Source organism: Python bivittatus, unplaced genomic scaffold (genome assembly GCF_059951505.1).
Source record: "Python bivittatus isolate LINGU-HERP-01145 unplaced genomic scaffold, Pbiv_v1 ctg000610_np1212, whole genome shotgun sequence".
In the NCBI taxonomy this organism is placed as follows: Eukaryota; Metazoa; Chordata; class Lepidosauria; order Squamata; family Pythonidae; genus Python; species Python bivittatus.
In genome coordinates this window covers 618,966-642,126 of record NW_028277088.1, presented here as the reverse complement: position 1 = coordinate 642,126, position 23,161 = coordinate 618,966, and the positions used below count along the sequence as shown (strand labels likewise).

The following is a 23,161-nucleotide window of genomic DNA, read 5'->3' as shown; positions in this document are numbered from 1 at the left end:
AAAATGTGATTTACTGAACTTGGAAGAAAAGTGTCAGATTTCTAGTGGCCACAGCAATGGATGAGGGGGATGGAATAGGATATCCACATTTTGATATTCATCTGATTTGGGTCTGAATTCTAAAACTACAGGTCTTAATTTCATTAAGACTGGGGCTGCTTAAATTTATTTGTGAAGCTGCTTTTTATGAGTGCTAGTGTTTTACGTAGTAATTTATGAGTTTGGCAGAAAAACAATCAACTCAACATTGTTTTGAATTAAAAAAACCCAAGTCTCTATATTGCAGAAAGCAGAACACTGAAAAAAAACACAGTTAATAATAGTTAACCATTGAGTTGGCAAGAAAGAACAATATGCTCTGCCTGGATGAAGAAAAGAGAAGTTAAATCTGGCCTGTTGGGTCTGTCTTGCTGAAACGTATTACTTAACACTTAAATAATGCACCACTGAAGGGAAGTGGGCAGACAGATGCAGATATAAAAATTCCTTCCGCTTTTTGGTGGCAAAATGCTTCAGGTCTCAGAGCACCAATCACCCTTGGCCAATCTACATTCCATCTGAGGGCCCTGTCTAGCTGAGTTGCAAGTGCTTAAATACTCTTCGGATACGACATTATTCCCCCCAGACAGCTATTAGAGAAACTGCATGTACATACATCAGAGTACTCTTCTTCACCAACCTCATTTTATTCACCCCTCTAAAACTGTGGGAGGAAGACACGTCCCACAGGCCAGAAGCAGCAGAAGGGCTGGTCAAAATTCACCAAGAGTGCTCAGCCTGCCGTTTGCGGTTCTACTCAAGAATCAATATTGAGAACAAAATCCCACCACAATCGTAGCAATCCCATGAGTCAGACAGCCTCTTCTGCAGGCAATGGCAAACTGCACTGATCTTCAACAAGCCAACCTTGGTAGTTGATTAATCAAAGAAAATGAACAGTGGCAGAAACAGAGATGCCAAAGTCAACACCACACAGAGCACTGATGCATTTGGGCCGTTCTCAGGAAGAAAGAGACCTTGCCACACACAGACTGCTCGTTTAGAAAAGCCAAAGCAGTAAGAGAGGGAAGTAGAAAAGGATGCAGAGAGCACAGAACAGGAGTTCCACCTTGCTGTGCGAAAAGTTACAGTAGGTCTAATGCTGGATCAGTTAGAAACACCTATATTCACTCCAAAATAGATTTCTTCACTAGCTTCAATCATACAGGTGACAAACTTCCTCTAGTTACAAAGGGGTGGCACTCACAAGCCAGTCTGTGAGCAAAATAAAGACTGGATTCATGTACCATGCTTAATCCTGGGTTGCCTAACTATGATTTGTTGATAGATGCAATTGGTTAGATTCACACATGCTAAACCAGTTTACAAACCACAATGGCTGGACTCAAGCAACATGCCAAGCCAAAGGAAGCCAACCATTCTGTGCCTTACAGTGAATTAGCCCTAGGCTGATTGTAACACATCCTACAGAGATATAAAGTAACATCACTATGCATTAACTTTAGCTGAATTTACTATTTGTAGATAAGCCTCATACATTTCCACGAGGGGGAAGCCATGGTGAGATTAAATGAAAGTTAGGACTTAATTTCAAGATTAAGCTTCAGAAAATGTGGCTGCAACATTTTGTTTGTTTAAATCACGCAACAGCTGAAGTTCTCTGGGCAGTTTACAATAAAACACACTAAAAAATGCAATGTGAATCACGTGGGACAAGTTTGCACAGGAGCCACAACAGGATGGGCTCTCCCGCAGCACCAACCCGCATTTGTACAGCTTAGCTTTAGGTCTGACTTAACACAAGGCATGAACCCAAACAAAGTGAAACGGGTGGCTGATCCCATTCTTCCCTATGGTGGACCTTACCAATTGTAGTCGAACCAGGATGCATAGCTGGGGATAATAATGTGATTAGTCTGTTCTGTGACATTGTCTTCTCCTGTATCAAGGGAACGGCCCTGGTCACCTTTGTTGGGATCTTCATCTTCCTGCGGGAAGAAGCGAGAGTTACTTTGGAAATGAACTAAGATCTGATGTCAACGCACCCGCCTACAAAAAAGTAACCACGGTACTAGGGTAACATGCAACCCAAGTGCTCACATGAGATGTAAGCGTTTAAGCCATGTGTTCTTGAGGAAAGAACTGGACACCTAGAAGTTTGTCTACGGAGTAAGTGCTTATGTGTAAAGGAGAGAACCTAATGTCTACTAGAAGATTCCTTGATGCTTTGCTCTCAACTTCCCCTGTGGTTGGTTACTGGCAATATTTGTTCTTTTCACTGAATGAGTCTAGTGCCGAAGATCAGGTGTTTGAAATGCCCAGGTTTGTGAAACTTCCATTTTTTTGCCAATAGCTTTGCAGCAGCCAGGAGAAGCCACAACCGCAAATGCCTTCTCCTTCCCAATTTCAATTGCCTGTGCCAAGCCCACCTGACGGATCGGCTTCCTCGGAGACTTGGGTGTTTCCCAAAGACCCAGCCAGGCCTGGCTAAGCCGGCCGCCTGGGAACCCCCATGAAGCTGGGAGGGGCTTCACCTTCTCTTTAGCGACAGCTGCTTCTGGCAGCTGAGCAAAATGCCAGCGGGGTTTATTGGCACAGGTGCCCTTGACAACAGCCAGAGCCCAACAAGGCCCACGAGCCTCACTGAGGTCAAGCGCCTCTCTTTCCAAAGTTGGGCCACAACCTTGCAGCTCCCTGTGATTTTCAGAGGAAAAGAGTTTCGGTACCTTTCCTCCTGTCGTCATTGTCTCCTCATCCTGCTCATCTGCAAGACAAGAACAGAACAGAACTCTTCTGTGTCACTAACACAACTTTACAGTTCTATACACTGCAGCAGGGCCCGCAAGCCATCTTGCTACACAGGTCGTGCAATGTTCAAGTTTTGGCACCTCCACTGCCTCCCCCACTTCAGTCACAGCTTAGTGATGAGCAAGCACAGTCAATTCTCAGCAGACTTTCCAAGGTTGTTCTGCTACGTTCAACTCCCTGCGATCTCCTTTTTGCCCGTGAGTGGGGTTCCTTAAGGAGGGAAGGGGTTACTTCGAGGGAAGGGCTGCAGGAGAACTCTGGGGCAAGGACGGGAGAGGCTGAACGTGCAGAAGCCGCTGCTGGGCGGCTGTCACGTGTCTTCACAAATACTGATACTATCACAGTGGAAAGGGAAGGAGAAGAGCGCAGGCGCCAGACAAGATGGCTTACAGCCTTCAGGGATCCAGAGGGGCCCCTGTTTCAGCCAGGAGTAGCTCCTGTCTTGCCTGCAGTAGCCACCGCAAGGTTTAATAGCCCAGGCGAAGTTGGAGGCTGGGCAACTCTTGACATGGTCTGGGGCCAGTCTTCCCAAGTCTGGTGCACGGCAACTCCCAGTCAGCACGGGTGAAATTTAGGATAACGGTATTAAGGCTTTTTAGTACGTTCTTCCCTTCTAAAAACGTTGAAATCAGATCTGGTGGCTAAACACTTGAAATGATAAATGAAGAGCAAGAAGCAGTGTATTTTCCCAAGGCTGCAATTCTCTTAACCAGTGTTTCTCGATCTTAGCAACTTTAAGATAGGTGGACTTCAACTCCCAGAATTCCCCAGCCAGCACAGCTGGCTGGGGAATTCTGGGAGTTGAAGTCCACCTATCTTAAAGTTGCTAGGGTTGAGAAACACTGCTCTTAATTATCAAAATACACACATGCAATTCCTTCTAACAGTATTGGCTCTGAGCTGGCCTATGCATTGTTTCAACAAAGCAGGATATGAAAAGCACTATTGCATTTACAGGTGATTTTCACCAAGATTAGTCCCTCACCTGTTCAGGGCCATTACTTTCTAATGTTTAGCAGCCAGACAGCTGCAAAAAAGCTGACCAGGCATGTTGGTGGCTTCTCAGGCTCTGAGCACCCCCCCCAACGCTTTCTTCCCTACAACGAGCGCCTTCTATTACAGAGAACAACCCTCGAACAGGTTAAGTAGCAAATCTAAGTAAATGCAGTTGCAGGAAGAAAAATGCATTCAAAGAGCTGGTCTCACCAAGGTCTGCTACTGTTCCTCCTTTCACTGGAGTGTTTTCACTGTCTTTCTTTGGATTGACTGCAAAGATACACAAGATTGGCAGCAAATCAATCTGGGCATTCTCTACCGTTCTCTTGGAAGGTCAGGATCCGGCACAAAGCTAGCCTGCCCTGGACACCAGGCTGCTCTCCTAGAGGTCAACCTCGTGAATGTCGCATTTTCACTGCCTGGGTTCGCACACAAAGAGCAACCTCCCTGGCCAATGAATCAAATCAGGTTGCTGTACCGTGTTAGACAAAGGAGTATCACTGCATTTCCTCTGAAGCACTGAGAACTAAGCTAGGCTATTTCTGGATCTCTATCTGCAGCCCAAGTCACAGTACTTGTGTATTCAGGCTGACATCTTGTCAGGGCAGATTGCTCATAAGTGAAGGCCATTAGCCCGACCCAACTTAGATTACAGCCTCTATTCTGCATTGGAGGAAGCTGACTATCTATAAAATAACTCCACATCCTTAAGAGCCTTTCAGAAGAACGATTAAGAACTTCTGCCTTTCAGAAGCAGCTTTTTGTCTGGGATGTTGAGCCGTCTGTATTTTCTCCCAGGCTTTCAGATTTGGCGGGGTGGGGGGGGGGGTGGGCAGGGAAAAGCTGCCTTCTGCAGAATCTGGCTCACAGGTGGGTGCCTCTCGAGCCCCCGTTTTCTGAAAACTAGTAGTTTTCCACTATGAGGCAGGGAATGTATGAAACCCACAAAACTCACTCTAAAAGAGGCTTATCAGAGTTAAAAAAAAAAAAACAAGAAAAAGGTCTAAATTCCCTTCTAGCCAAATCACGCTGCTCCCACTTTGTGGTCCTTGGACTCCACAAAAGGCCTTGGCCACCACAAGGTTGCCCACCCCTCGCCTAGTCCTTACTGTTGACCCTGACGGACCAGAAGGGGCTTCCTCCAGGGTTTCCAGCAGGGGCAGCTTTGGGCCTTCCTGGCGGCGGTGGGCACAGCACCTGGGCCCCAGACCAAAGGAACTCGTCCTGCCTGCTGGGACAAGCAGAAGCTGGGCCTCCAGAGGATGCAGCTTCACTAAGCCACGTTTGCTGCGCTGGTGGCATCAGACAGAAGTGCTGCCCGCTCCAAACTTAGACAGCACACTGATAACGTCCCCCTTGTTTGCCACCCTGTTAAGCCACTTCTTACATTTCATGCTGGGGTTAGTACTGATTAGTTAAACGGGGCAGGGAAGGAGGTGCAAGGTGGGAAGCAAGATTTCTGCCCCTGAATTGGTGCCTCAAAAACATGCTCAGTAGAGGTCAACTGAAGCCTGAGATGGCCCTGCTGGTGAAACTGATTTGCTTCTCTGGCATAGCTTTTTTTCTGGACAACGGTGGTACGGCCTTTCCCACTCTAGAAAAAAAAGCATCTCTTTGCTCACTGCTAAAAATAATCTATTTTTGTCTCAGTTGCCTAACATAGCCTCTGGTATTCTGACTCTATTTTATGCTAAACAAAATGATGACAGATAAGACTAATTAATGAAATAAGCAGTTCCAGCCAGCTATTATGGCAACATTTGTCTTCAAATACATTGTGCCAAGAAAACATACCCCTCATACATCAAACGTTGGCTCTAACGATAACATCGGAATTCAAGGTAGCTATTTTTAAGGTTCTCAAGCGGCAGAAACCAAATGTGTACGCTCGGGGGGGGGGAACCTGTGTACGCCAACCGCTAGGGAACCATTTGCAAAAAGAAAAACTATCTCAGGATGGCTTGCTGTGAGCCAATGATGGGTCTGAAAAAACAGTCCTTGAGGCCAGTTTAGAAGCAAAGGAAGCCGTGGAGAGAGGAAAAGGTCTGGCACTAGGAAGAGAGATTCAGTTCTGGACCATCAGTTTTGCAGCACTGCTTGTACAGATAAGGCTTCGAATTCTAAAAACTCCTAGAAATGGGATGCTCGACTGAAGAATTAATTACAGCGGCTTCAGTTCAGACTTCCATGGAGCACAGCACCTGCGGGCTGAAACATGAGAAGAACAGAGGCTCCGCCAGAAGCCTTCTGCACACAAAGCAGGGAAGGGAAAACTCTCGCCAAAACTCGGCCATCAACAGAATGGATTTAAGAACCACAAGCCGTGGTTTGTTATATAAAAGGACCAGAAACATCAGACAGCCATCTCAAAACCTGGAAAGTGAACAACATGGCGTACCAAGATGGGAAATGGCATGGCATTTTCAGGGATTACTCCTCACCGTTTTTAGGAAGTGCCACCTCTTCGATGTTGGGCACTGGGGTTGGATCCTCCATGTCCTTGGTAAGATCGTCCTGGTCATCCTCTTCCTTTTGCCCCCGCCTTTTCCCATAGAGGCTTGTTTGTCTGGGAAAGACAGAAGCACAAAGGAGCCCCTTTGCTGACAGTTCTCTGTGCTGGGGATATGCTCTGGGCTATCGTGGCTCTGCATTTCAGCTCAGAAGCAAAGACCTGACAGTCGCAGGGCACCCAAGGCTGGCAGCCGCCACGTGTTTTGCAACCTATTACAGTAAAAGGCAGCTGCAGATGTCTCACACTGATTCAGCAAGTGATTCAGAAGCCACCTTCTCCAACCTGTATTCAGCTCTTAAGATCCATTCAGAAGGGGAGTCAGACCAAACAATGGGGAAGCATCAGGTTGAGGATACTGACGCAGAACAGCCCACATAAAGATCGTTTTCATCCACACACGCATGGAATACCGATACCGGCGTTTCTAAACATTATGCGCAAAGCTCAATGTGTCTTTCATGGCTTTTTCTACATGAGTGCTTCCACAGGAATGGAATGGAGAATGTGGAAAAGGGGGTGATAGCCAAACATAACCAGGTGTATGGGGATGATTAAAATAATGGGTTATACTGTATATGAAAAGTTATGAACAAATGAAAAAGTAGTTCCGGTTCAGTGGTCAGCAGGTGGTCTCTTTCTCTCTCTCTAATCTAGTGTCATGTTTATTTTCAATGTTCAACGGTGAGCTACTCTTATTAGTTGCTCTGTGAACACCAAATGGCTTTGAAATGAGCTCTAAGGCAGTAGGTTGGTTTTCTCACTGGGTGGGAACGGGACCTCGTGTTCACGCTTTTGGAGACACCCAGTGCAGGCATCTCCCGTCGCCTTGGTACACCGATGGAAATGTTTCTTCCAAGATGAGCCCGGGCACATGTTTGTATCACCAAGTGTACTTAACAGAGAGTTATCCTCTGCTTCAGAAGTGAATCAATTTGCTAATGAATTTAGTAAAAGCACTGCTTTGCCTTACAACAGCACAAAACTCTGCAGAATGTTTCCTCCTTGTCGTTTCTTGGTGCCTTCCAGCAGGAATCCTGCCAATACTGTACTTCTCATGCAACTCCTGCTTAATGGTGGTTTAAGCAGAAAAATACCTTCTAGCAATCTGATCCTCTGGGAGCACCCCAGCCTTCTCTCTGCTCTTCGGGGGCTTGCTGGGACACATCTGCAGAAGCTGTGTTCCACAGGATGTCTTGATGTAAAGAGAGACTTACACCGGTCCAGAATGTGTCACAGCAACATTGAGGACCTGGAGAACATCTCTTCTCTTGGATATCCACTCCTAACAATCATATGCAAGATACATCTTCACTTTTACAGTTCCAGGATCGAAGGGAGTGGTTTATTCAAATATAATCCTGACCTTGCTGGTTTCTGGAAGGACCTGAAGACAGGGCTTTGCCATTTGGCCTGGGGATCTGGTGGTGGTGGTGGAAAGCCTGCAAAATGGCTACACTGATAGTGAGATTGATTGTGCTCTCCCACAGATTAGTGTTTTTTTATGGTTTTAATAGTTTTTCTTGTTTTAATGGTCTTTTTTAGACCTTTCTATCCCACCTTTATTATTTTTATAAAGAACTCAAGGCGGCAAACATACCTAATATTCCTTCCTCCACAGCAACAACCCTGTGGGGTGAGTTGGGCTGAGAGAGGCTGTTGTTATGATTTTGGTTATTTTTGTATTGTTTTTTGTGTTTTCGACCCTGTAAGCCGCTCAGAGTCATGTATGTGAGACGGGCAGCTATATAAATCTAAAAAACAAACTAAAAAAAACCCATCCACTCTGAAAGGAAGGTGTCACCACTAACTCTGAGAGGTTTTTCCTACAGCCCACAGGCTGCTAGGGCCCCTTCTGTGGCCCCTCCAGGGTGGGCCAGGCCAAAACATTTTAAAGGTCTTGGGCAGTTTCAGGGGCAAAATAGGCCCCTCAAATCTTGCAAAGGCTTGAGAAGCTGCTACGTAATTTTGCCCCGTACGACCACACGAGTTTCAGCTGAATTCCTAAAAAGCCAGCTTCAGTCAGGATCGCCTCTGCCACAGAGAAAAAGGAATGTGCTTATTAATGGACTTGTTCTGCTTATCAGCCGAGACTGGAGGGAATGAGCACCTCACGCGTTCATCCACTGGCTGGAGATGCGTTCTCCTGGAGGATCAAGGAACGATTAGCCCAACTATCCGTACCACGAGGTACCAGGCCAGCAGCCCTTCCCCTCCTCCTCTACCTCAGTCAAATGGATCAGAAAGGCAGGGAGAAACACCAGCCTGCAGGAGCCTCAGGAAAAAACCTACCCTTTTTTCCCCACTTTTTTCCTCGATTCCACAGGGGTGGGAGGAGGTGGGGGCGAAGGAGAGGCCTTTCTCTTCCGGGCGCTGGCAGCTGCCTTCCTATCTCGCCGCTCGGGGCTGCGGACCGGCTGTTAAAAGAGGAGAGATCATCAGCACCCGTTGCCCATGTCTAATCCAGCTGCTCCTTATCAGGTCCCGCATGATGCTCCCAGTGGTACAAGAGCTGAGATGAGGCCGCTGGGCTCCCCCTTCTTTTCTTCTGGAAACTGACAGCTCCTTATCTCTCTTCCCACCCCACTGTCCCTGAGACTATGAATCAGAACGTGGTGAGATTTTACCAAATCCTTCTTTACAACTTCAAGTTACTGGCTTTATGTGACATTTCTCAAAACTCCGCTGTCCGGGACAGTGGATACTTATTTCATTTCCATCTTAGCTTTCTCCTCAAGCGACACTCCTTAGTTGTCACTTCCGTTCCAATTCCTCAGGAGACTTCTACTAAGCTACCTTTTGCCGGTGCTTCCAAGCAGTTCAAAGAGCTAAAGAACATTTTGAAACGGCTCCAAGCCACTACCAGTTCTTTAGTATCATCTGAGAAAGCTGACTTCGTACCATTTAAACTCTCAAGACGGCTACAGCTATAGTGATTTGAGTCTCCATTTAACCCCCACGTTGCTCTTCTCAAATATCACTCTTTCAGCCCAAACTCTGACGCAGGCATGCAGGTCCTGACTAAAAGAGTATCTAAGATCAGGACCAGGGGCTGCTCTGGGCTGGGAGTAAGAGGGGCATGTCGCAGGCACTGCCGTGAGCTCTAGAAGGAAGCCAGACGCAAGGAATTGTGACTTTCCCAGATCAGCATTTGCAACTCCAAAATGTGTCCAGAAGCAGGACTGTTTGAGGCTTCCAAGTAATCCGCACCCAATCTTTCAACACTCTCCTGGCAAACACCCTCTCAAATGAGCACAGACAAAGAGCACATCAGGGAGAAAGGAGGGGCCAAATCTCTGCGGGAGAAACTGCTGACAGCCAGCACTGACCGCACGAAAAAAACCACGGAGCCAAAGGCACCCAAGCAGAGAGACACCGACAGGTACAGCAGTTGGGTCCACACTCCGAAGCACTTCAGATCTGAAGCGCTACACACCCCTAGTCAACACAACCGACTCTAAACCTGCCCAGTTTCAGCTGCGCTCCAAGTTGCTCCCTGAAATCCTGGGGGACCTTGAAGCGTTATAGGTTTGAATTAGCCTAGAAATCCCAGCTAATATTGTGATTCAGCAGCCCATCCACCCCAAGAAGCAGGAAACGCTTACTTCTTCATTTCTCAGGTAGATCCGCTGGCGAAAGCTGACTGGCTTCTTGGTCTCATCCACCTCATAATCTTCTTCGTTCATCCATTCGTTGAACACATCCATGTCCAGGATCCATCTGGCATGGACCTACCAAAGGAACAACATCTTCAGAATGATCTTCTCATGCCAACGTTGCCACATAGAGTGGGTGAATTTCATAGGGAATTTCCGCTGATTTAGAAAAAAAACTCTACATTTTAAGCCCGTTTTATTAATGCATACAGAAAGCCACATGCAAGTTATTTTTGACTTCCACCTTAGTGCTGCCTCTCCCTTGTGCTTCCTTCTGCTACCTATTCTATTCCTCCTCCTGTCTCTCTATTCTGCCCTGCTTCTCAAAAAAGCTTCCCTTCATTCAAAAATTAAGCAACTCTCAATTTTATGTATTTATTTTTAAATTTGTATGCCACCCGGTTCCCGACGACTCTGGGTGGCTCACAAATAAAAACATTAAAAACAGATACAAACAGAAACAAAAATAAGGAATAAAGATAGCAAGATGACAAAAACCAGACTGGTATGGAATAAAGAATCCAAGGGGATTTCACTCACCCTTGCTATAGAGCTCAATCAAGCATTCCCACACATATTTTTCTTTCTTTTTTTTGGTGCCTTCAAGTCAGTGTGGACTCCTGGCAACTGCCCGGACTAGTCCCTGCAAGATTTTCTTGGCAAGATTTTGGAAGTGGTTTGCCCTGGCCTCCTTTGTCCTAGGGCTGAGAGAGAGGGACTGGCCCAAGTTCACCCAGCTGGCTTTGTGCCCAAAGCAGGATCAGAACTTAGAATCTCTTTGAACACTTGTTTATTGCCAACCTTTTTTTTAAAAAAAAGGTCTGACTTACTAGCATCTGTATTCTAGCAAAGGAGAAATGTTGGAAGAATCCTGAGAACTTGGTTAAAGTCCCTACAATAGCCACTCCGCGCAGCTCTTGCTGGAACTAAATAAATGACAAATGGCAGCAGCAGCAGCGAGCTGGCTGAGGTTGAAAAATATCTGCTTTTTGATTTGTTCCTCATCCATCAGAACTTTCTTAATACCAAGGACCACTTCTGGCCCTGGTGCTTTGGGTTTTGGAAGTGCTTCGTGGCGCTTGGCACCAAGAACAGTGAAGGTGCCAGAAGAATTTTCTGAGGGACAAAGAACAAATCAAAAAGCAAATTCAGTTACAAGATGGAGCCTCCAGGGCTTACAAACAATCTTTCGGGACCAATCTGGGAAGGGGCAACTCTGGCTTAGGCTGCAGCTGGTTCCAGTGGTAGGATCCTGTTTTACAGTGCTCAGATTCCCAGAAAGATGCGACCATGCAATAACCTGAAGACACTGAAGAACTAAGGCTTATCAGGAAATATCTACCTACTTTGCTCCATAAAGAGCATTTATGGTCCCTGACATCTACAAAGGCCCTTCAGAGGACTCCTCACCTCTGCCCATATTTTGGAGACAGAAATCTGGGAGATGACCTACTCTGAAAAGAGACGGGGAGGACCTCAGACAGGACCAGAGGAGATTGGAGAATAAATTTGGGGACATCTTAATTCCAGTTGGCTTATACAAGGTTAATGTTTGTGTAGCAGTCAGAAATTTTCTTCTCTGCACCTTCTGAGTTAGCTGTCAACTACTCATTAAACATGAGGGACAGGTGATACTATAAGCAGAAAATATTGGTTGAGATGTTTTGCGCAAAGCTCTCGATGCAAATTCAGGGGATCAAAACCAAAAACAGAGTCTTCCACTTAAGGATGTCTCAGAAAGCAGATATTTGGCAGCATTGAACTTTTCATGGGTATAAAAAAATAATGAAATAGAAACCCCCTGCTACCAATCAGATGAAAGCTGTTTGGGATGGAACAGTGGGAAGCAGTAGAAGTAGCAGAGAAACCACCGGGAGACTCAGAATGACCCAGGGGAACCCAGAGATGAAAAAACATCTCCTGACACCAGGAGGCCAGGGTGTGATTTGAGATTACATCAGGAGGTCAGGAGGCTAGAGGAGACTGCATAGATAAGGAAGGGGAAGTACCGTTCACATGCCTGAGCCCGTGCATGGGAAGAACTGCATGTGCTCTGCAAAGGACTGCATGAATTCACAGGAATCATGCGGGTATCAATAAGGAGGTTTAATGCAAGAATTAGAGGTAAGAGACAGAATCTTGGAAACCGCAACAGGAGCCCCCACCCCTTTGTACAGGTAGTCCTTGATTTACAAGCATTTGTTTAACAACCGTTCGAAGTTATGACAGTGCTGAAAAAAGTGACTTACGACCAGTCCTCACAATTACAACCATTGCAGCATCCCCACGGTCATGTGAACAAAATCTGGATGCTTGGCAACCAGCATGTATTTAGGACGGTTGCAGGGTCCTAGGGTCACGTGATAGCCATTTGCAAACTTCCCAGGGGACTTCCAACAAGCAGTCAATGAGGGAAGCTGAATTCGCTTAATGACCACGGCAAAAAAGGTTGTAAAATCTGGTGCAACTCACTTAACGACCACATTGCTTAGCAACAGAAGTTCCGGTCCCAATTATGGTCCTAAGTCAAGGACTACCTGTATTAGTAAGTTCATTAAGGCAGAATCTTTTTGAACATTCTGAAACTCTTCTTCCTGCCTGGACCGAGCTGCCATTTATAAGATAAGCTGCTAACAAACTCCTCTCTCGTCACTTGATGGTTTGTGCCCAGAGTTCCTCCCAGTTCTTTCTCCATCTCCTCACCATGTCTCATTAGTGAGATGAACAGGGCAGATTGTGGCTTCAGGGAAGAAATGCAGTATACAATTTCGCATTGTTAGGGAAGGAAAGCTGACTTATGCTTTAATTAGGGAACGACCCACTTCCAACCAGCCAACTTTTCTCTCCTAACTCCCATGTAGTTTTTGCAACAGCAACTATGCAGCATAGTTAAGCACCCTTTGATTTTATTTCTTTCTGTGCTTTATCCAAATAAGGCCCCATTTTTAGTGGGCTGCTTGAATCATGCCTTTGTCTGTCCTAGGGCACTCTGCAGAGTGAAAAAGAGAAAATGGTAGTCTCTGGTGGCAAAAAGATGACATTTTAAATCAGAAAAAAAAACTCACTCCCCCATGGGCCCAGAAAATAAGAGGCAGCTGTCGCAAGCCCCCCGTCTGCCTCTGGAAATGCTGTGCTGAGAAGACATCCAAGGAAGGCTTTCAGTTCAGAGGTACAAGCCCAATGGGTTTTGTTCCCCCTATCTCTATGGGGATGCCCCACTACGTTCAGCCCAGGGTCCATGCACCCTATGGCAACCAACATCCAGCCCAAGGCTCTTCTGAGAACAACCTGCTGAGAGTAAACTGTCCCTGGGTTGGCTCCAAAGAAGTTTGCAGGCAGAGTCCACAGTACTTGCAAGCCAAAGGCATCGCTCCATTTGTCAAAAGCAGCAGAAAAGCCCCCATTTTGGCCTTCCCCCAAGCTGGAGCCCCCCAAGTCTACTGGAATCACAGTCTCCAGAACTCTCGGCCAGCCTGGGCACAGAGCTGGTCAGTCCCGTTGTTCTGGCTATCAGAGCTATTATGTACAGGGGTTTTGCTAGTGGCATCCCAAGGAAAATCTTGCCAAGATATCTCCTTGCTTAAGCTTTGCTGTGTCCACTTTATTTTCTAAGGTCTTCCACAAAATGACATAGGCCAACCTTAACAGCCTCTACCTACTACTCTTTTACACAGCACACATCCCTGGTCAGCACAGTAGAAAAAAGGGAGGTGTAGCCTGATGCATCAGGAAACTTCATTCTAAGTCTGACGCTTGACATCTTTTTTCTGTACTGAACGTGTGAAACCATAAGCTGAATTTTTCCAAGGAGCGTTACACCTGAGGATGGAAATTTATGAAAAGCTGTTATTTCTCAGCAATGCTACAAAGAGGTGATTCGCACCTTCCATGGCTTTTCGGGAATTGGAGGGTCTTCAATTTCCGCTTCTATTTCAGTAGCGTGAACCCACGTGTCGTAGCTTAAAGGCAAAAGCAAAGAGGTGAATGGATCTTTTCAGCTGCTCAGACAGGACAGCCCTGGTGCAAGAGACACAGGAAGCAATTGAGTATCATTTGCTAGTCTGTCCTTCGAAAGGAACACTCCGTCACTGGGTTAGTTCACATAGCAAACTGGAGCCACAGGCGCAAATTTACACTCATGTCTTCAAAAGGAGGTATATATTTAATATGCCCAGTATCCAAAGAATGAACTCCGAATAAACCAGTTTGCATGAAAACCAGGGATTAATCTGAAATAAACTGAAATCCAATGCCAATTCACGTACTGTGAGGTATTCTTTGAAAGATGTGATTAAATATCTAAGAAAGGACAAATGTTCTGACACAGGGGCATTCATGGCTTGGGGAGGGTTAAAAAAAATCAAGATGGAACCTATAACCATGTGATCAAGGCCCTCATCCATTTGACATGTGTTATGTGCACAATGCATGTAAAAAGCGGGTGGGATTTCAGCCACAGTTACTATCTTGATTTTTCTGATACCCTCCCCGCCAACTCCACATTCTGTCATAAAGCGTTCCAGGTACAACATGAACGCTTCTGAAGGTTCTGACCTGGAAGTGGCCCCTTTCAAAGCCTGCAACTTCTGGAGTGCAAACAATCCATTTTGAATACAGTCAGAATGTTCTGCACCCTTCTATTAAAAAGCCCAGGAAAACAGTCACAGTATTATCTGGACATCCAAAGCCGGAAGACTAATCTAGTCATGGCTTGGGTCTAAACTGTGATTAGTGAGCCAATAGCTTGGTTTGACTCTGAATCTTCCAAGCTCTTTGCTTTAACAATGGACATAATTTTTTTTTTCCTGGAAAAAAAGCCAGAACCCTGACATTTCAAGCACCTGAGTCAGAATTTCTCCTTTCTTTGTAATAAGAAAAGGACAATATTTGAAGTATGGGCTTCCATTTTCCAGCCTTCTCATTACCTGTCTGGATAATAACCCCAATGCACAAGGACTTGCTTGTCTTTTTTCATCACTGGTCTCAGCCACTCCTCTGGAAGAAAGAAAGCCCATCAGGGTCAGAAAATTATCTCCTTTCAGTCACTGCAAACTTACAAGCATCTGAAAAACACTTCCAAGGAAACTTAAGAGAAACTGTGCCAGAGATTAATCATCTTAATGGAATGTCCAGGTAGAAAAGGTTCAGAAGGAAGAGCAAGGCAGATTTGGCAGAAAGCAATTGCTGAAACCAGCTGAATTGATGACTCACTTTTGAGCATTTGAAGTGGGGGAGAAAGGTGGTATTTCAGATGTTTGCTTTTTTGGTGGGGGGAGGAAGAGGGGAAGGCATCTTGACATTAATTCCCCCAAGACAATCTGTTTTAAAGCAAGAGAGCTTCTCCTGGGCAGACAATTAGGGCACCTTCAGAATCCTTTACTACAAAGCACTGACTACAATTCAAGCCAAAGTTGCATTTTTCGAAACCATTAAATAGGTGTTATATTTCATTGCAGACATTGTCTGGAAGTGAGGTGGAGTCTGTAGGCAGGCTATTTCTGCAATTAGCAGGACCGTTATTTTAGCATCCTCTGCTCTACCCTATTGTCAAGGAAATCTTTTCAAGCAAGGTCCTGTCTGGGTTTTAGTTATTTAAAAATTGCTTTATTTTTATTGCTTTATAAGCTTCCCTCTGTGCCAGCCCACATGAGAATTCTGAAGGAAGGATCCGAAAGGAAGTAGCAGGCCTTCTAAGTAAACACATCTGCATCTGCACTTGTCTTCAACCAGCACGTCTTAAAAAAAACTGTAATAGTCCGGAACCTTAGCACCAAAAAACCCCGTAGAAGTCAACCAACAGATCTGCGCTGTTTTAGCAGGGCAAGCTCACTGGACAAGCATCCTGCTTCAATCGGGAGAACAGGATTGCTAAGATGCTGAGGTTTAGCCACGGGATGGGTGGGAGGGTGGTTGGGGAAAATAAGAAGTCAGGGAAGTTCAGAGAAGGGTGAAGCAAGCACAACACCCAAGGGGCAGCTAGTATTTCCAGCCAGCTCCCCCATTTTTAGCACGGCCCCCTCTGGGTCCAAAGGTTTCCATCTCCCTCCTGCCTTCTCAGGCTGAGGAAAGGGTCACAAGCAGCAGCAGGAGGCACTGGCTGCAGCTTTGAACATTTGCGGGGGGGGGATGCTAATCTAAAAGCAGTTTAGTTTAAAAGGACCAAGTTTTCTCCCAGATAAAGGAAGCCAAACGCAGCTTTCAGGGGATATTCAATGCCCCAAAAGAGGAAATGTTCTTTTTGGAGGGAGAAATTCTATCCTCCCTTAGGAGGGAGCAGGTTGACACAGCAGAATTGAGGGTCTCCTCAAGGCGTCTCGGCTCAGCTGCTGCATAATTTTACTTGTCATCAACGCGGAAGCAGCCAGAACATCCTCTGCCAAGCCCTGGGCTTCTTCCATATAATGCGGATAATGGCTAAGATCTGGAACCAGGAAATGGGCTCGGAAGAATGTCAACCACAGACCACATTTTCTGCTCGCCAGAAGGGGAAAAGGGATGCTTTAAGAAACCTGCAGTGGAGTGAGGTGGAATAAGAACACGGACGTCTCCAGGATGAGAAGAGGAGAAACCCCGCTCTCCCCAAGGGAATAAGCTTTGTCTCTAGCTGGCCTGCCACCTCCACAGCAGGGACACATGAGCAAAACGGATCTTGTGCATCGGTCTATTCGCGCTGACTGCTTTGTGCCGAAATGGAAGAAAGAAATGGATGGCTGAACAGAACAAACTAACGGGAGAAGGGAGCCTGGGGAAAACCATCACAAAGGATTCAGAAGGCAGGAAGACATGGGGGGACCTGGCCAGACGCACACCCACAGCAAGGAAGGGCTGATGTGTCAGGGGAAATGCTGCCCTCGAGCGGAGGCCAGATGTAAGAGCTCTGGGAATTTATTTACTCCGCATCCACAGGATCTACCAACATATGCTTTCAAAGACCTCCTGAAGCTCAGGCCCCACTTAAACTCTCTTTCTCTCTCACACACACACAATATAAAGCCCCCATCAAGGGCAGCACAAAACAATAGGACTGGAGGTGATCTCAAGCCCCTTCCACAACGGTTTCCAATAAATAAAAACAAACCCAGTTTCCACGTCCGTGCAGCCTCCTCCCTCTTGACATTTAAACAGCCCCATTCCACCAAGTTTTTAGCCTTACTGGATTGCGAGAGGCCTCCATTAACACCACAGATTTCAGATTACCTATTTCTGATTTATCTCCTCGTAGCCCTTTTAGCCAACATACATTCTATCTCTAGCATGGAAAGCAGCACAGCCAAAATCACAGCCATTTTAATTGGCCTGTTCCAGAGGAATTCCACTGAATTTTCCCCTGAATCCTTTTCTCAACAATATGGTGACAACATTATCTTCTTTCACATCACTCTTAATGTACATAAATGCACACATATCCACGACACAATTCCATTTCAGGGTAAGCAACATTATGCAGACTGCAGAAAGGGACTGAAGAAATATTAAGCCAAAGAAATTAAAGGCAAGAGATCAAAAAAAAGGACACAAGGCTGAAGGTAGCTTGCGCCAATACTGTTCGCTAGATCACTCCACACCTCTCTGTCCTCGCAAACCTGCCTTCCACCTGGCCCATAAACCCTGCATATATCATCTTGTTTTCCTTCTCCTTCTGATGACCACATCACCTTCATCCAATCACGACTTTCTCAGTCTTCTCCTTCCTCTCCACCCATTCACTCTTCTTCCATGGATCTGTTCTGCAATTTGATCTTCATTCTTTTTTTTTTTTTCTATATAACCAAACCACTTGAACGTACGTCTTTCAAACTATTTCTTCACTTGGGCATTCAATCTCCTTCATTCCTGACCATTTTAATATTTCCTCATTCCCACTATATTTAACTTACTTTTATGTTCCCAGCTCTCTATTCTGCATAACACAGGGAGCAGAAGCACCCTCTTATACAGCCATTTTTCTTCTTTTGACAAACATCAATGTTTCTCCATTTCCCCATCTTTTGTAAATATTCTAAGCTACACTCAACCATCAGCTTTATTCTTCACAATTTATGCAATTGTTTACTCTATTTTCCCTGTCAAATGCAACCATCTTGCTATTTTATACCTATACTTTCAGATCCATACTCATCATTACATCATACAATCAAACACTGCTGAAAATAATTAGGTTTCTCAGCCAACAACATGGTACCATCTGTATAGAAAACTCTATACACATCTGACTACTCCTCATCTAAACATGATTTTATTTGCCCCTAAAATTAAGGCTGTAAGCTAGTATATGGTTTTAGAGAGAAAAAACCCAAATCAGAGATCCAAGGGATTCACAACCAAACTGCTTCTGCTTTTTAAACTTCTCCAACAAGTAATGCTCTCTATGGCAGAGGGAAAGGCTGTGCAAATCCTTCAGAAGAGGTGCTTCATTATTTTCCCCAATTAAATCAAATAGCTGTGCATGTACATGCATGCAATAGCCACCAGGTGCAGGCCTACACACTTGGAGGAAGACGCACCTGCTTCACTGGTTTGAAGAGAGGCAGCTAACCTGCGCTTTTGTGACCTGCAAAGCACCTCTTTCCAAGAAGCCCTAGTAGGATCACTTTACCCTAATTTCTGCTGTCTTTGCATTCATGTCAACACATCTCCTATATTTTGAGTGCTACTGTAATAGAATATTATAAAGGTATGTTTAACCTTCATCCAGTGAGGTAGGAACAGGATATATATGATGGGTGGCTTTCGACCTGTCGTCCGTGACAGTACCCTAGGAAAAAGCACAGACAGGAATAGCATGAGAAACAGCAGAGGAACCAGTAATCTCTTGTTCCTAATTCATCACCTGGATTGTGGGAAATAGTGGCCAACTAGATGACTGGGTTGACCTGGGAATTACACTTCTCTTTAAGAGGCAGCTAAACACGTGAGGGAAACAGGTGGAGGGCAGCGTCAATGCAGTTTTAATACTAAAAAAAGTAAAATATATATTCAGTGACTTCCACGCAAACATGCCAATTCTGGCAGCTACTTATTTTCCTCATTTACCTTGCATTGCAACAATATTCTTTCTCTTACATGGATTTAACAGAGCTTTGCACAAAACTAAAGCAAGCACTTTTAAATATTCAGACTAGATCTAAGCCTCAGTTACCATAAAAAACCATTAAAAAAACAGAACCATCATGGATCAGTGTAACTACTGCATGGGCAAATTAAAATACAGTGGGGCAAAAAAGTATTTAGTTAGCCACCAATTGTGCAAGTTCTCCCACTTAAAAAGGTGAGAGAGGCCTGTAATTTTCATCATAGGTATACCTCAACTATGAGAGACAAAATGGGGGAAAAAATCCAGAAAATCACATTGTCTGATTTTTAAAGAATTTATTTGCAAATCATGGTGGAAAAGAAGTATTTGGTCACCTACAAACAAGCAAGATGTCTGGCTCTCACATACCTGAAACTATTTCTTTAAGAGGCTCCTCTGTCCTCCCCTCGTTACCTGTAGTAATGGCACCTGTTTGACCTTGTTATCAGTATAAAAGACACCTGTCCACAACCTCAAACAGTCACACTCCAGACTCCACTATGGCCAAGACCAAAGAGCTGTTGAAGGACACCAGAAACAAAATTGTACACCTGCCCTAGGCTGGGAAGACTGAATCTGCAATAGGCAAGCAGCTTGGTGTGAAGAAATCAACTGTGGGAGCAAGAATTAGAAAATGGAAGACATACAAGACCACTGATAATCTCCCTCGATCTGGGGCTCCATGCAAGATCTCACCCCATGGGGTCAAAATGATCACAAGAACGGTGAGCAAAAATCCCAGAACCACATGGGGGGACCTAGTGAATGACCTGCAGAGAGCTGGGACCAAAGTAACAAAGGCTACCATCAGTAACACACTATGCCGCCAGGGACTCAAATCCTGCAGTGCCAGACGTGTCCCCCTGCTTAAGCCAGTACATGTCTGGGCCCGTCTGAAGTTTGCTAGAGAGCATTTGGATGATCCAGAAGAGGATTGGGAGAATGTCATATGGTCAGATGAAACCAAAGTAGAACGCTTTGGTCTAAACTCAACTCGTCGTGTTTGGAGGAGAGAGAATGCTGAGTTGCATCCAAAGAACACCATCCCTACTGTGAAGCATGGGGGTGGAAACATCATGCTTTGGGGCTGTTTTTCTGCAAAGGGACCAGGACGACTGATCCATGTAAAGGAAAGAATGAATGGGGCCATGTATCGTGAGATTTTGAGTGAACACCTCCTTCCATCAGCAAGGGCATTGAAGATGAAACGTGGCTGGGTCTTTCAGCATGACAATGATCCCAAACACACCGCCCAGGCAACGAAGGAGTGGCTTCGTAAGAAGCATTTCAAGGTCCTGGAGTGGCCCAGCCAGTCTCCAGATCTCAACCCCATGGAAAACCTTTGGAGGGAGTTGAAAGTCCGTGTTGCCCAGCGACAGCCCCAAAACATCACTGCTCTAGAGGAGATCTGCATGGAGGAATGGGCCAAAATACCAGCAACAGTGTGTGAAAACCTTGTGAAGACTTACAGAAAACGATGGCTGGTGTGGGTCTTCCGGGCTGTGTGGCCGTGGTCTTGAAGTCTTGTTTCCTAACGTTTCGCCAGCACCTGTGACTGGCATCTTCAGAGTGCAGGAGCACAGACAAGAGCAGTTCTCTTGTTTGTGCTCCTGCACTCTGAAGATGCCAGTCACAGGTGCTGGCGAAACATTAGGAAACAAGACTTCAAGACCACGGCCACACAGCCCGGAAGACCCACACCAGCCATCGTATGCCGGCCGTGAAAGCCTTCGACAATACATACTTACAGAAAACGTTTGACCTCTGTCATTGCCAACAAAGGATATATAACAAAGTACTGAGATGAACTTTTGATATTGACCAAATACTTATTTTCCACCATGATTTCCAAATAAATTCTTTAAAAATCAGACAATGTGATTTTCTGGATTTTTTCCCCCATTTTGTCTCTCATAGTTGAGGTACACCTATGATGGAAATGACAGGCCTCTCTCATCTTTTTAAGTGGGAGAACTTGCACAATTGGTGGCTGACTAAATACTTTTTTGCCCCACTGTAACTATTCCTGATAGCCCCATGAGGGATAGGAAGAAGACTATGGGGGACAAAAAATAATTTGAGTGATTTCCTTTCATTTCTAAAATGGATCTGAATGACCAGGCAAACCCAAACTATGGAGGCCAGTGGCCCTGAAGAGAAGGGGACTGTTACTGATTGGCAAATTGTTGCCTTACTGAAAAGTGTGAAAGGGGTCAAAGAGATGAGTACAATAAAAGTTTGCCGTTTATGTTAACTAGGGTCAGTATCAGGGAGGGTGGGTTGGGAGCTTCTATTGAAATGTAGAATTCGAAAGCGCCAAAAGGCTCCAATAATAAGGTCCCACCACTGTTGCAGCATTTCTAGTCTAGGGGTCATACAGTGATTTATATCAGTTTTGCAACTCACTGTATTTACATGAAGGGTTCTACGATCCATAACCTTGTAGTCTTCAGGCTCTTCAGCAGAACCTGGCCAGGAGCCTGGTGATCACTGTGCTTGTTAATAAAAGCGCATGCCATTTATTTCCCAGTGGGCAAGACTTTTCCCCAACCTTTCTGCTTCTAGAAGGTGTAGTGACCTCCTGCCACAGGGACTGAATGTGCTGTTCTGACCCAGAGAGAACAGCAGCACTTGCCCCAGATCTATAAAGCACTGGGCAAACTGTCCTGAGAGAACTCCTCCAGCCACTGCCCATCCTTGCTACATTTGCATTCTTGTCCACTCAGGGCTGAGGATGCAGACCAGGGGCAGCCACTGAGTCCTCTTCCCTCTCTGCGTCATATAGCAAAGAAGCAAGGAAGAGGGCCTTGGAGACTGAAGTCTGTAGAGAGTGCTGAAAGGAACTGGGTATGTTTAGCCTAAAGAACAGAAGGCAGAGGGGAGACATGAGAGCAGCCTTCTAATTCCCAAAGGGTAGTCCCAGCGAAGAGAATGTGGGTTTATTCTCTGCGGTGCCCAAGGGTTGGCAAGAACCAATGGGTGGAAGTTTACAGAGGGAGATCCAAACTCAAAATAAGGAGGAATTTCCTGACTGTGAGAGCTGTGAAGCTGTGGAACAGCCTCCCTCCTAGAGTTATGGGGACTCCATCTCTGGAGGTTTTCAAGCCATTTGTCTGGGATGGTCTGAGGGTTCCTGCCCAGGGTAGGGGGTTGGACTGGGAAATCTCCAAGGTCCTTTCCAACCTTAGGATTCTAAGAGAGGCCCAAGAGCCATGAACTAGACACCTGGAGCAGCTAGACATGTGGACTGCAGGGCTGAGCAACTCACGGGTGGTTTTTAGAGCTCATTGTTTAAATTTCTGAATTTGTTAATTGCCTCAAGAGAAAAGCCTATGGCCTCTAAATTGGTGATTCAGCATTTTACGCCCATTACCTGATGACGTTTGACAATGTCCTTTAGCTTATTAGCTAATTTCAGCTCAATATCTGGAATGAGGTAGATGGTTGGTCTGCTCAGACAGTTATTCTGAAAGAGAATAATCAAGGAATTAAAAAGCCGCAAGGGAATTGATTCCACAGATTTAAAAATCAGTGGTGCAATCTGCTCGCTGGGAAAAACTTGGTCCATGCATATATTCTAAAGAATAGCTTCAACTGAACTTAGGGCTCAGTTAGCAATTCCAACTCCTACATAATAGTATCTTTACACAGAAGGATCACATTTTGCTAAGATAAGGGGGCTACTATTGACATCACAGAGGGCTCATGCTCCCCTTTGCTTCAATATCTCAAACTGAAACTAGTCTACTTTACAGGGTTGCTAAGAAAGCAAACAAGATGAAGGTTATGCAACATAGATGTACTTATTGAATATTCCTATGGATAAACTGAGAATTTTAGGTGCGTTCAAAAAATTGGGTTCGGCTTATCTGATGGGCTTATATTCAAGTACAGAAAGTAATTCTATAAATGTTAATCTTGTTTTACATTTTTAAATGATTGTTTGACCTCTAACTACAAACATTTACATGCTTCACCTAGACAACCCAACCTTCCCACATTCCTCATGCTAGCCTAACTTTTTTATGAGGGTTAAGGAAGGCAGGCTGTGAGCTTGGTTATTCTTGGGTTATTCTGGAAACAATCTGACTGTTATTTCCAATGAAGTGGACAGAAATC

At 45.3% G+C, this 23,161-nt stretch overlaps 1 protein-coding gene across 1 annotated transcript in view; it reads right to left on the bottom strand.

The window, feature by feature from the left end:
• SMARCC1 (SWI/SNF related BAF chromatin remodeling complex subunit C1) overlaps positions 1-23,161 on the bottom strand; it is an 83,799-nt gene that overhangs the window by 49,581 nt on the left and 11,057 nt on the right. Inside the window, exons 5-14 of the mRNA XM_088150599.1 lie at positions 22,416-22,508; positions 18,655-18,724; positions 14,895-14,964; positions 13,853-13,928; positions 9,919-10,044; positions 8,606-8,730; positions 6,246-6,370; positions 4,015-4,074; positions 2,727-2,764; positions 1,867-1,988 (exon numbers count right to left, since the gene is read on the bottom strand). Coding sequence (XP_088006725.1) covers positions 1,867-1,988; positions 2,727-2,764; positions 4,015-4,074; positions 6,246-6,370; positions 8,606-8,730; positions 9,919-10,044; positions 13,853-13,928; positions 14,895-14,964; positions 18,655-18,724; positions 22,416-22,508 — 905 coding nt within the window. The remainder of the gene's footprint in view (positions 1-1,866; positions 1,989-2,726; positions 2,765-4,014; positions 4,075-6,245; positions 6,371-8,605; positions 8,731-9,918; positions 10,045-13,852; positions 13,929-14,894; positions 14,965-18,654; positions 18,725-22,415; positions 22,509-23,161) is intronic.